Source organism: Psittacula echo (assembly GCF_963264785.1).
Source record: "Psittacula echo genome assembly, chromosome: 9".
NCBI classification, from domain to species: Eukaryota; Metazoa; Chordata; class Aves; order Psittaciformes; family Psittacidae; genus Psittacula; species Psittacula echo.
The window spans coordinates 4,957,960-4,972,182 of record NC_137745.1 but is presented as its reverse complement, the minus strand read 5'-3'; the positions used below and the strand labels follow the sequence as shown (position 1 = coordinate 4,972,182).

At 42.9% G+C, this 14,223-nt stretch overlaps 1 protein-coding gene across 1 annotated transcript in view; it reads left to right on the top strand.

Moving 5' to 3' along the window:
* The window catches only part of NUP210 (nucleoporin 210), a gene marked incomplete at its 5' end in the record, with an annotated part of 51,196 nt that extends 38,879 nt beyond the window's left edge, over positions 1–12,317 (top strand). The window contains 10 exons of the mRNA XM_080625530.1: positions 998–1,173; positions 2,907–3,124; positions 3,619–3,755; positions 4,530–4,653; positions 5,573–5,719; positions 7,584–7,834; positions 8,393–8,612; positions 9,183–9,278; positions 9,426–9,509; positions 10,492–12,317. Of these exons, the coding sequence (XP_080481656.1) occupies positions 998–1,173; positions 2,907–3,124; positions 3,619–3,755; positions 4,530–4,653; positions 5,573–5,719; positions 7,584–7,834; positions 8,393–8,612; positions 9,183–9,278; positions 9,426–9,509; positions 10,492–10,592 (1,554 nt within the window). The 3' untranslated portion in view covers positions 10,593–12,317. The remainder of the gene's footprint in view (positions 1–997; positions 1,174–2,906; positions 3,125–3,618; positions 3,756–4,529; positions 4,654–5,572; positions 5,720–7,583; positions 7,835–8,392; positions 8,613–9,182; positions 9,279–9,425; positions 9,510–10,491) is intronic.
* Between the last annotated feature and the right edge of the window lie 1,906 nt (positions 12,318–14,223).

Here is a 14,223-nt window from a genome sequence, read left to right as displayed (position 1 = left end):
TGGATCAGAAACCCACCCCAGTACAGCTTGAGGGAAGACCACGGGTGCTGTTCCTTCTCACTTCTGGAAGTCCTGGGGTCACCGTGGACAGTTCAGGGAGCAGCAGTTTGTAGTGTCTGTGGTGCTGCTTGGCAGGGATCCCTTGGGAGCAGCTTTGCAGCTGTTGCTCATGTTCCCTCTGCTGGGCAAACCTTTGCTGTTAGGAACTGCATGTTTCATCTGGGCTTTCTCACCTGGTGCAAGGGCATTGGGGAAACAGTGACCATTTCATACCCTTGCTCTTACACACATTCCAATGTACTCCTGCTCTAGGAACTGGGGAATGAATTACACTTTTTACTTCAAGAGTTACAGGAAGAGCAGTCTAGGGGGGCCACTTGTGGTCTTGCGTATCCAGGGAGTCTTTAACAATTCTAATTTATAGGATGATAACGTGGTCTCTGAAGTCTGCAGTGTGTGTTTGTACATCGTTACTGCTTGCTTCAATTCCCAGTGCTATTGGAGAAGAATGCTAATATCTGATGGGAGGGTGGAAAGGAGACCTTTCCCAGTGGTGCTCAGTGACAGGGTGAGAGGGAACACACAAAAACTGAAACACATGGAATTCTGTCTGAACATAGGACAGCATTTCTTTACTGTGAGGGCTGTTGAACACTGCACCAACTGCCCAGAGAGAGGGTGGAGACTCCATCCTGGGAGATGCTTAGTACCTGCCTGCACGTGATCCTGGCTGCAGGTAACCCAGATTGAGCAGGGTGGCCTGGACTAGGCCATTTCCAGAGCCCCTTGTCAACCTCAGCTCTTCTGTGATTCTGTGACATACTCATGCTGATGGCAAAAGCTCCATGTCTCAGAGCTGCCAAATGGCTCAGCATATAGCAAATGGTTCATAGAAGCAGCTTTGGATATTTGCATAAGAAGAGCCCTTTTAGATGACTTTATAGAGGCATCAAAAGAAGCATTATTAATGTGCGTTTCACTGCTGATGTTTTTACAGGTCTGCCCCATCTCATACCTACGAATCTCCATGAGTCCTGTTCTGCACACACAAAACAAAGAAGCATTGGTGGCTCTCCCCCTGGGTGTGACACTGACCTTCACAGTCCATTTTCATGACAACTCTGGAGACACTTTCCATTCACATAACTCTGCGCTCAACTTTGCAACAAACAGGTAGGTGCCTGTCCTGGGTGTTCATTACAGAGAATGAAAAAAGCCAAACACTCATAGCCCAGCCACAGCAAGGAACAAGGATTGTTCCAAAGATACCAAGTGAACATATAGCTTGGACTGGGATTAGCAAAGAAAGGGTTTCATCTCTGTGGTCTTCAGAGACACTGTAGCAGAAAGAAGAGTTCCAGTTAGCAGTGGATGTTCTCTGGTAAGCAGGAAATTGCTCAGATAAGCATGATCCCCCATGGGACGTGCTGGGGGACAATCTGCTGTAAATGACTCTGGATCATCAGATGGCATCCATATAAGCAATTGATCTTATCAGCATTTCCCTTCTCTCTCCTCCCTGTGCTTTGTTACCCTGCTTCACTTATGTAAGATGGTGAAGGTTCTGGATCGGCCTTCTGTGGTCATTAGTAATCCATCACTAATTCCATCACTATCAACAGAATGTAGCTTGTTTTCTGCAGAGCACCTTGCAGTTAGAACATAGCGATCGTGATTAAAAGAAGGGGACTAAAAAGGGATTGAATGAAAGATTTTCTCTACTCCCACCTAAACGATCTGCAGACATTTCTATAGCGTGCAGAGGTCCCTGATTGCTGCCCTAGCTCCCAATAGACACAACAGAGCTGCTTCAGCACAGGGCTAGCTATGAGCCCTCAAAAGAGTCATGCTGTTGTTTGACCTCAGGTGTGCTGCTCTGTGACCCAGCTGTGGTCTGTCAGACCTGCAGCCCTCTGCGGTGCTGCTGGTGCCAGGCTCTGCACTGAGTGCGCTTCCCAGTGCTCTGTGTGGCAGCGTGTTTGGGAATGCCAGAACTGGCAGTCGCATGTGGTTTAGCTTTGTTAACTATGGCTGGAGAGATGCACATTGGTTTTCAAATTTCTTTCCTTCTCCACTCCCTGACAAAAGAGAGATCACCTCATGCTAAACCTCTGCAATTCTCCACATTAAGAAGTAGTCCTTATACATAATTTCGACCTCAGTATTTCCTTGACATAATCATAGAATCATAGACTGGTTAGGGTTGGAAAGGACCTTAAGATCATCCAGTTCCAACCCTTTACCATGGGCATGGACACCTCACCCTAGACCATGTCACCCAAGGCTCTGTCCAACTTGGCCTTGAACTCTGCCAGGGATGGAGCATTCACAACTTCCTTGGGCAACCTGTTCCAGCGCCTCGCCGCCCTCGCAATAAAGAACTTCTTCCTTATATCCAACCTGAACTTCCCCTATTTTAGTTTGAACCCATCACCCCTTGTCCCATCACTACACTCCCTGATGCATCCTAAATGATCCTGTTTTCCCAAGTTAATTTGCAGTGAGTGCAGTGATGGTATTTTGGTACGCGCTACATAATTAGTGCTTAAACATCCCTGACTGCAGTATGGTTTGAGCAAGTGCCTAGAGTGAGAACTGAAATCTGCCTCAGTAGCACCTGAAATATTGTAATATTTTCCTCAATTTATCAGACTTTAATGAAGATAACCAGGGCCAGGCTGAATGTGGTTCTGGGCCACCTGAGCTAGGTGAAGATGTCCCTGCTTATTGCAGGGGACAATGATGAGCTTTGAAGGTCCCTTCCAACCCCAACTATTCTGTGATTCTAAGATTGCTGGAGACAAGAAGTCAGCTACCGAAGGAGAGTTCAACACCCACTATTTGTTGTAGAGATAATAACATTAGCAAACTTGTCTTAATGTAAAAGCATTGCTTTTTATTTGTAGAGATGACTTTGTCCAGTTTGGGAAAGGAGCCACAAACAACACCTTTGTAATCCGAACGGTAAATGTTGGCTTGACCTTGCTGAAAGTCTGGGATGCAGAACAGAGTGGAATTGCAGACTACATCCCGCTTCCTGTGCAACATGCCATTTTTCCTGAGCTCACGGATGTGGTGGTAGGCGATGTCCTCTGTTTGAGCACCTCCCTGCTGAACCAAGAAGGTAAGTGGTGCTGCACTGCTGTGGTTTTGCAGCTTTGTAATTTGACATCAGCGTGACTTGTTCTCATTCTCAGGAAAACGAAATGCATAATTTATGATGTTTGTTCAGAATCAAATGTCACTGTTCTTGTTAATGATAAAAATAGGTTTGATCAACTCCTCTAACTTTAATTGTACCGTGCAGCATGTTACTTGAATTTGCGCGTATCAGACTCCAGACATTTCCATGCAGTTTGCTTGAAAGGCTTGTTTTTATGGCAATCATGCAGAGTCAGGACTGTCTGATTTCACTTGCTGTGTTTGACTCAGGCAAAGTAACAGGCTTTTGTCAGCATAACTGTGAGTCAGTCTGGTGCTGGGCTGCTAGCCTCTCACCACAGGAGACCCTAGAGCCTAGTTTCTGTGTACCCCTGCTGCTGTGTGGTGGGGGCACCCATGGGCTCATGAGCGCTGCAGTTATAGGCGACCTTTACTGAACAGTGTGTGTGTTGCCAGGCCCGCCGGGCACGTGGAGCTCCTCACTAAGCAGCGTGCTTCAGGTTGACCCCAAGACTGGTGCAGCTGTGGCGAGGGAGGCCGGTGTTGTCACCATCTACTACGAGATCCCTGGATCCCTGAAAACCTACAGAGAGGTGAGGCCCTGCACACCTCTGCAGCACTGCACACCCCGCAGCACTGCTGCGGCTGGTTTGCTTCGGGGGACCCTCACCAAAAATGCATTCTATGGTTTTAGTTCTTGTTAGTTATAAATATTTAGAAACCTCCTTTCGAAGGGGGAAAGTACTAGAAATGCAAATGGAAAGTATTTGGTATGTATCCAAACACGTCATGGGTTTTTTCAGTTGATGTTAAGGAGGAAAGTCTAGCGTAATAGCTTCTATTCTTAGTCTGTGCTGGTCTGACGTTGTACTCTTTGATTCCTTTGCTTGGCTAAGTTGTTTCAGATGCTAAGCAGTTTGTGAGCGTGGCTGGTTTTCTGAATGAAGTTTTGCTGCAAGATGAGATGCCAGCAAGACCTTTCTGAAGTGTTGTGGAGTGTTACTGCGCGTCACTGAGCAGAACTACTCAGTTACGTTACTTTGTTTACCTGCGGCGCAGTGGTGCTATTGACACAATTCAGGATGTCAGCTCCTATAAGCACTAGACATGTTTTTGAAATTAAATTTGAACCTAGAGCTTTATGCTCTTAACTTCTGGGGGCTGGATACAAGGGTTTTACTAGCTTTAACTGCCAGGAGAGGCAGGTTCTGCAAGTAGAGAAAGATGACCTCGTGGAGTGTTCTCTTCTGTTGCCTGTGCAGGAGCGTGTGCTCAGTCAGTGCTCACAGTCAGTCTGATCTGGTTTTGCCTTAATTTTTATTTGTTAAACCAGTTTTTGGTAGCAGCGTACTTCATCCTTTTTTCAGGTATTGATTAATGTACCTCAGAGGACTACAGCAGTGCATGTAAGTGGAATGAAAGCAAGCTTACAGGGAGTTGGAGCCTCCAAAGTAATCGTTTCAGTTGGGGAAAGAAATACAAACTTGAGAGGTATGATGGAAAAAGAAATCTACAATTATTTGTATGTGGTTTTATATTTGTGATGGGTGGTTTGGGGTGTGTTGGGAGGGGTGGTTTGGTTTTAAGGGTTTGTGAAACATGTTGCAAGATCTCTGTGAACCTCTCGTGCCTTTCCAGAATCTCTAGGGGAATCTTAGGGCCACGTTACAGAACTGGGAGGCTGTTCTGGGGCGCTGTTAAGATTTCACCCACTGATAAAATCGGTAGATAATAGAAGAGTCATTTTTGATCATATCAAAAACCAGTTAGTAAGCAATCAGCTGGTAAGTTGCTGATAATTCCGGTTGCCTTCTTGAAGTTACTACTTTTTCTTGCTTAGCGTGGTTAAAGTAGTGACCATCCTTAAATCTTCTACAGAAATTATCAGCGATTTAGGATCAATGCAAGGATTAAGCATCATATCATATCCTCTATTTAGTAAGCTGTATTTTCTTTAATTAGGGCTCCTTTTAGTTTTTAGCTTAACTTTGCACTTGTCCATATAGTATTTTATTGTGCCTTATGTAAATCATCAGTGTACCAAAATCCCATCTTGCCAGAAACTAGAGAATGGATCAAGATTCCCAGGTTCCTGTAAGTTATTCAGCAGCCACATCTGATCTGAAAATCCTCTCTAGTTCAGTCTTTCCTGTGAATAAATTATTCCAGTCAAAAAAGTCCCACAATTTATAAAATTGCTGTTTCTTTGGGACCAGACCTGCAACAGAGCAGCTCTCTGTGATTTCCAGCTATTTTAACATCATCATAACCTCGTGAAACTATTTCAGAAGGTGGCAGAATAACCTGGTATTTCAAGCCATGGTTTTGCTTTTAATGAATTAAAAATGAATTAGTTATAATTTTATTTTCTAAATAATTAATTAGAGATTAAATTATTTTCCGCCCTTAGGGGAGTGCTCTCCTGCTCAGATCGAAGCCATTTCTGAATTACAGCCACAGTCCATTATCAGCTGCCATCTAGGTTTTAGCAACGGTGTGTTTGACTTCCCAGCACGTGATATTTTTCTAGCAGAACCTGGATTTGATGCAGTTTCAGGTAAGATAAGACAAGATTCCATGCTCCAGGCAGGCACTTGGAATTCTGGTGTGGTTTAGTCCAAACTGCTTTGACCCATCGGATTTCTTCCTGAAGCCTCTGAGCGTTGCTGTGTGGGACCTCGGGCTGCAGTGAGGAATTAATGCGTACTCTCTTTGGTCAGCTCTATCTGACGAAACCATTCAGTTGTTTTCAGAGAAAGCTGGAAACCGGTGGAAACCCATTTTGCATGTTTCTCAGGATTGTAGTACTAAGTCAGGAAGAAACTCAGAAACATTATTTTCCTGGGGGAGGGGAGAACACTGCAAATTTAGATCCTAATTTTGCACATTGCTGCTCCTATATTTAGAGACAGTCCAATCATAGAAGCATGGAATGGTTAGGATTGGAAAGGACCTTAAGGTGGCACCTTGAGAGGGAAGTGAGGGTAGTGCAGAATGCTGAACCCTACAGAAACTAGATTGCCTTGTGTCTAACAATTTAGAAAGGGATAGCAGGCCCCCTATTTCTGAAGCTATGGAAATAAATCACTTCCTCCTTGAGCTGGTACAAATGAGCACTTAGGTGACAGATATTCCAAAATTAGGTATCTCTGTAGCTGTAAACATCTTGTGGCTCTTCAAGGTGTGTTCTTGCCATACATCAGTGCCTTTCCCATTAGTACAGTGGAAGTTACGGCTAGGGATAAGAGAAGCAATCGTGAGTTTTAATGTCTCTGTACCAAGGATCTTTAGTTTTCACTAAATTATGCTCTGCAGACAGCTATTCTTTCTGTTTGATACTGGCCTTTTAAAAGCTCTGCCACTGTAGTTACTACAGTGGAACTAACCTTAGTGATATAAGTGAGGGGAATGATGTAAATGTGAAAATCTGGTGGAAGTAATACATTTTGAACTCTTTGTATTCAAATAATACAAAGAGTTTGTATAGAAAATCTGTGTATGCTTTCAAACTGTTCTGCACAACCCAAGTGCCATAACGTCTTATGAAAGGCAAAATTCCTGTGTATCCCCAAAGCAACCTGAACTGGGCCTTAAGAGGAGGGACAATGACCAGGTGCTGTGGAAAGGTAAATAAAATTGTGGAAGTCTAAGCCATGTGTTAGTATTTCATAATTATAACATGATTTAAAAAGAACCAAAACACCATGGACTGGATAGAAATGACATGAATTACCTGGTGAATTAGCCTCTGTACCCCCTGTGTAAAACACTGTTCTACCTTGCATAATAGTGTCTGCCTCTGTGCTGCACCTTGTGAGCTGCTTGTTACTTATGCTTTGTATCTTCATACTGGGGATTTCTTTTATTCTCTTTGTCGTGAATAATAGACAGATAGATCCTGTAAGAGACAAGAAACATGGTGAATACCTAACCTTTAAAGAAGCTTTTCTAAATAATAACCCATGTGTCCACAGAACTGGTGATGGTAACTGACTAAAATTTTAATAACATCAGGAGAGGAGAGTATGAAATAGAATGTGAAATTTTGTTTTCAGTAAAGCTTTTCTATCAACCTTAGCATAAATGTTCCATTCAGAGTGGAATGGAGTCTCAGTGGCATATTAAAATAAACAGTGACATGGAAACTGCCGTTTCCATGTTTTTATCACGATGTTTAGTTTGGGTCAAAAAGTACCCCCGGTTGGCTTAGTGCTTGGGTTGATGCTTGGCCCAGCAGACACACTGTCCCATTCGCCTGTGTGCTCCTGATCTTGCTGTTTGTTGAATTTTGCCACCTTTTTTAGCTCTTCTCTGAAGATTTTTAGTTCTCTAAAGACATCCTTAGAGAAATTGCACCCTGCATGGAAGAAAAATCCGTAAAGATGAGCAATTAACAGTCAGAAGTGCTTTCGTTTCTCTAGGACATTACACCTGTTCCATCACAATGCACAGGCTCACTGACAAGCAGCTGAAGCATCTCAGCATGAGTAGAACTGCTCTCAGAGTTACAGCTTCGATCCAAAGCAGCCACTTCTCTGGGGAGCAGATCAGTACTGAGGTGCCATTCAATCCCGGGTTTTATGCTGACCAAACGGAAATGCTTTTAAGCAATCGTTACACAAGCTCTGATGTGAAAATATTTGGTGCCACTGAAATTCTTGATACCCTGGAGGTGAGTGCATTGCTGAAAAGTATCACATCGCAGTTGCAAGCATTTTGGTCTGTTACATGCAGCTTTCTAGCCAAAGACACTCTGTGCCACCTTTACCGTGTGAAGATTGTTCCTGAGATGATTTGGAAATACTCATCTTGGAATGTGTTCCTCTTCAGTTTTCATTTTTGTTTTGGGGTAGTAGAAACGTATCAGGCTTTCCTGTGTGGGGTGTGTGGGGAAGCAGAAAGTCTGCCTGATCCCCAACATCTAGGGTAGGTTCTTGTCCACGTACTTGTTTGACTGCCTCTGGCTCACATAGCCCAGTAAGGGATACTTTGGTTTCTGCCTGTGTGAGGTTAGCCCAGGCCCACAGAAAGGGCAGTTAACAGGACAGCCATAATGATAAAAAGGGATTTAGTGCTGCAGGTGTCACTGTGAAGTTCCAGCCAAGACTCCTGAGGGTGTGCTGCTCTGTGTTTCTGGGAAGTAACGGATTTCTTATGTGTGGACTGGAAGATGGGCGTGTCCTGGGCTTTCTCAAGCAGTCTACTTCATGTTGGCTTTTTTCTTTGACAGGTGAAATCTGGATCACCAAGAGTGAAGGCATTTGAGAAGGAGAAATCATACGGGCTGCCTAGTTATGTAGTCTACACTGTTAGTCTGTCTGACCCTAGAGTTTCAAGCCAGGGATCCTTATCAACCACTCTGACTGTCTCTAGTCCTGTGACTGACCAGTCTATCACCATCCCAGTGACAGTGATTTACTTGACTGACAGAATCAGTGCACCAGTGAGACGTAAGTTTCTCTCTAAAGCCTTAACTTCCATTAATGTTCATGAGGTTACAAAATTTGGCATGTAAATACCTGAGCTGGTAGCTAACATGAACATGGACATGTAGGCTGCTCACTGAGACCAGAGGACTTGAATGCAATTCCTTGTTGTGACTGAAGCTGAACATATTTCCCTCTTGGGTCAGCCCAAAATATTCTGTTCAAGTTGGTGTCAGTATCCAGTGCTGAAGTGTCTGAAAGCATTTTTGGGTTTTGGTCTGCTGCTCTTTATGCTCAAGCATGCCTTCTTAATTTGAAAACCAATCATCATTTTGGGTCTGGGAAAGTGAAGAGCATACTTAAGACATTGTGTATCAATGCCTTAAACTGTTATTAGCAAATTTTTCAAAGGTTGCATTGGAAATAGTCACTAGAATTGAAGTTGTATTACCTAATTTGATTACACTTATTTGCTGTAAATAAAACCCTTTTTTTGTCTATCTCAGTTTGAGTTAAGAGCTGTCGGCTCTCTTCAAGCAGATTGAAGAAACACTCTTTTAACTCAATATTGTCTCCTCTTAATCAATTCTGCAGATGGAGCCAGTCTATTCCAGCACTTTCTTGATTCTTATCAAGTAATGTTCTTCACGCTTTTTGCACTATTAGCAGGGACAGCTGTTATGATTATAGGTAAGAAAGCTAAAGATTGCCAGGTGTTTTTTTTATAACTTCTTACAGTGCATTACCTGTAAGATACAAAACAATAATTGCCATGTGAAATGATATTGTTGGTTTGTTTTTTTTGTTTGATTTTGAGCTTTTCACCATGTCTTCCAGTCTATCATGCAGTTTTCTCACCGAAAGAAGAGCACAGTCATCCAGCATTTACCCCAAGGACCACTCCTCAACACACCTATAACAGTAAGCAGCTGTTACCCAGTTCTAACTGAATGAATTGATTACTCTGGCTGTTGTGTTGGGATTGAACACAGGGAAGTGTGACTGTGGGAGACTCTGTACTGAATTGTATTACAAGCAGCACTGTGCCAGTTCCTATGAAATTTGTTGCTTCTGCTCCACTCCTCAACCTCCCCTTTACCCACTGCTAATTCTTGTGAAACACTCAGCCAACTTCAGCCACACTGGAAATAGGGAATGGGTTAAAAGTGTAAGAATTCCTGCAAATCACTGGATGAGCAGAGGAGAGATATCCACAGTTCTGCTCCTACTGAACTGTGGCCCGCGCTGCATCACTGGTGCTGTCAGTGTGCTGGAAGGTATCGTGAACTGGGGCTGCTGTAAGAGACTGGGAAGGGCAAGGGCAGAGGGCAAAGGACACAGGGCTACAGCAGAGTTGGTTGTGTTGCTCAGGGAACAGTCACCACCTCTGATCTTGCAGTCATGTTTTAGCTGTGGTTTTGGTCATCATATTTATTCCCTATTTTACCTATGTGCAGCGTTGCAGAATCAAACTCTTTCAGAAATATGCAAAACCCACCCATTCACTTGGCAGGCCTGTGATAGACAGTGGCCATTAAAACAAAATCCACACTATTACAGCTGCATCTGAGTTGTCCTGCAGTCCTGCTTATAAATACACGTACCTGACACTCCAGATAAAATAAGGCAAATTCAGGGTTATTTGCCGAGGTGAAATGTGTTGTGCCCCCCTCAGATGTAATTAATTCTTGAATTAAAATCCTTAATAGGAAGCACTACAAAATTGTGATACGTAGAAGATGTCTTTTTAACAGGCCATAAGCTAAAGGGGTTATTTCACTTTGAACAGATCATTAGAGTCACTTGCCAGGTGTTGCAGCAGGTGATGACAGCAGGTATTTGTTTCTTACTTCCACCACTCCTGGGTCTGACTGGGTTTGTTCTCCTTTTCCCCGGGTTTTAGGTTTCTCCGCGTCGCCTGTGCTTCCCATCAGTCCTCAGTCCTCAAGCAGGAAAACAAGCCCATCATCCACACTCTGGAGCACAGGCTATGGTTCCCGTTAGGGGCAGCGGGACTCATCCTTGTGTGCTAGGGCTGGAAAAGCAGAAAAATACAAAAATGAGTGCCTTTAACAATTGTGACTGTCAGAACTTTCAGAGTTTTGCTGTAATTCATCTCTGGAATGGAACTGGCTTCTTTTTTATTTTTATTTTTTAATATGTATTTAGAGCTTTTTGAATTTTTTGCCTTTTTTTTTTATCAGTGTTCAGTTCTTTGGAACTTCCTTTACCTGCTGTTTTACGCTTAGATGACAAGGCTGGCTGGACAGAAGCCGAGTTTATGCTAAGCTTTCTTGCACTCTTCAAGCAACTGGAGGTTATGTCTAAGTGATAGAGACAAAAAATGTTGGGGTTTTTTTTGTTTGCTTGTTTTTGTAAAAATTAACTTTCTGATGAGCTTTTTTTTAAAAAGGGAAATAGAAAAACTGGTCAAATATGAGCCAAAACTATGAAGGGATTGTATATTTCAAAGAACTGTTTTTTATTTTGAGTTCCAAAGACTCAGGAATGTACTGCACTGATAAATGTTCTCACATTTAGCCTTACAATGTGATTCATCACCATAATGTGCTGGTTTAACATTAGGAATGCTGGAACAACTGTGAATAATTTGGAGCTGTTTTTACAACAACAAAAACCAAGAAAACCAAAACTCTCTTAGTGCGGCTTCCTTTGGGTACAACTGCAGTATTCCTGTCTTGTTACTGTAAGCACTTTTTGGGGACTGGAATGTGAAAGCATGTGCCTTTGAAGTGGACCTTTCTTCTGGTAGTAAATATTTTTAATTGAAGGCAGTTATCTTAACTGTGTTCTGATAGAAATAGAATACATTTACATAGGTCGTTTCACACATAAAAGTACCTCCATAGAAACTGAGCTGCCTTTTATTATCACTGGTCACCTGGTGCACTGGAAAGTGGCTTGTTTCACGCTTGAAATGAGTGACCTCTTCAACTGGTTCAGTCTGCTCCTCTCAGGTATATTGATGTACAAACAGATACACCTGCACTCAGAATCTTCCTTTCAGCTGCCCAGTACCATAATAGCCTATTAATAAGCACTCATTTGTAAGTCTGTAAAATACAATGTAGGATTTAATTGCTTAAGTATTAAAGTGGGGGTCTTCTGGTTGACTTTTTGGTTTTCTTCTTGACAGACAGATATAAAATGCACAATTCTGGGCACACCAGAAAGTACTCTGTTCACCCAGGCAGTTACCACTGTGTGCTCATATGTAGTTTGCTTTCTAAACAAGATGGCATTGAGGAGTGCTGACGTGAGCTTTTTTCTTATGTGTAAACTTCATTTGGAAAGACTTGGTTCCAGTTCTTAGTCCTAAGGTACTTCCCTGAGAATAGGGGAAAAAAGGAAAACGAGAAGTATTGCAGTAGGATTATTATTTTGAGGATTATAATATTAATCCCAGTAATTTTTAATCCATAAAGAGGATTTTGCAGTTATCAGCTAAGGACTTTGTTTACATATAGGCAGGATCACAGTTTGAATTGTGAATCTTCTGGGTGTCTCCCCTAAGGACCATAATGACAGTGATGGCAGTTGCCCTACTTCAAATAAGAAAATAGTTTATGCAGAATACATTGTGTGCAGAACTGTGCAGGCAAGTAGTCAGAGGAGTGGAGCGCAGATGTTCATGGCATACAGGTTTGGTTTCACACAGTATTACGAAACTCAACATTCTTGCGTGTTATTATATTGAGTCTGGTGTAACTTACTGGCTGTTTCTGGAGTTGTGCCTTATGCACTAGTACTACTTAAAATTGACAATTTGGATGTAAATGAGTTGTATCTGTATTATTTAATAAAGCTTTGTAAGATTCCTTTAGTATACTGTTGATGGACTTGTTCTTTGACTAGTCACAATTTAGCACTAGACTACATTATTTGTACTTCACCTACTGCCTCTCAGTACTTGCAGTCATGATTTTACATTCTCAATTTTGATGATGTAGTGTTTAAATATTATGACTTTTCATCTAGTATTTGCGGTCGGGCTTTCCCAGGTTTCACTAAGTATCCTCAATTCCTGCTGCAGTCAGTGGGGGCTGAAGAAGCAGCTCTTAATTTTCCAGGTTTGTTCAAACTTCCCACTTTTCATTTGGGTTTTTAAGGAAGGATGTCATCTTTCCCCTCTTCCTTTCAAATGAAAGGGGCAGGAGTTATCTGCGGTCAGCATTTCAGAAATGCTTGCAAGTAAGGTTTTTACTCTCCTATTCCTTCTGTCTCCCATTCAGCCTAGCCTGTGATTTGCAAAAGCTAGAGCCAGAGGGGAGCTAACAGAAACCCTAAGGTGAAATAGGGAGCTGGTATGGGTCAGGATCCAGCCTGCTACAGGCAGTAGTGAGGCTTTTGCCTTTAGGAGCTGGAGTGGTCTGTCAGGTGTCTGCTGTGTAGGTGGGGCTTGAGGATATACAGTTTGCTGCCAATGTAAAGATCAATTTTTAATTTACTGTTTAAAAATGGACTAAAGTTGTCCCCAGATCTGTGTTCTTCACCCAGTGTGCAGGAAGCTGATGAACAACATGCTCTTGATATAGGTGTTTATTCCATGTCCGCGCAGCAATGGGTGCTGGGTGGTAACTCCACAGGGCCAGCACACCCTCAGCTGCCAGCTCTCCACTTGCATGCTTCTCAAACAGTGAAACTGGTGTTTTCTGTTAACTGCCTGTATCTACAACCACTGGCTCTCACATTCTCTTGTCTCTGTTTAATGACACGGGATAGATTGATTTCACTGTGCTTGTTCCATGAGTAAGGGTCTCTGTAGGCAGGGGTCTCCGATCTCACGAGGTGTGATTTTTAGTATTAGGATGAACGAAGTTCCTTCAGGAACACAGTTACACGGTGACCTTGTGTTCTGCTGAGCTTTTCAAAATCACTTTGCCTTCCTCATCTGTCTGAAGTTACCTGTTACTTGTCCTCTGATCCCCATGATTCATGTACCAGCCTTCTCCCTCTCCTCAAGGTCTGTGAGCTTGTAGGGAAACAGTGTTATTCCTTGTAGCATGCAGTTCTAAACTCAAGATTATCAAGCTTTCACAGATAAAACCTGAACTTCTTCGTTACCAGGTAACAAAATGAGGTTTGGGGTTTTTTGCATTTAATGCTGTTTTTCCTCTTTTCACTTACTGCTTGTTCTTGAGCGTTGCTGCATGGGAGGAGGGCTGCTGAGAACGTGTATATTGTACGTGAATGTCTGATGTGAGTTGAATTGCTTTCTTATCAGGTAACAAAACATTCAGTGCTGCGTCTTGGACCCAAACCTTGGTCCCACCACATGCAGCAGGAGCGCTGGCTTTGCTCCAGGGCAGCAGCAGGACTGGGTGCATGCCCACAATGGCAAGTGTATCACAGCATGGTGGATCTTGGCGTTTTCTTTTTAATGGGCTTCACAGACTACAGAAAAAACAAAGCCAACCTGTGAGTAGTGAAATGGCTGAGTAAATGACTTGGAGCGTCCTTGCTGCCTTGGCTTTCCTCTCTGAATACCCATGGCAGAAACAACCTGTATTGGAAGTGGCTGTGTTCGATCCCTAGCGTGGGGACAGCCTTTCTTTCCACAGCTGCACATACTGCTGTGGAAAACCCAATTCCAAGACTTTTTTCCCTTGGGAAA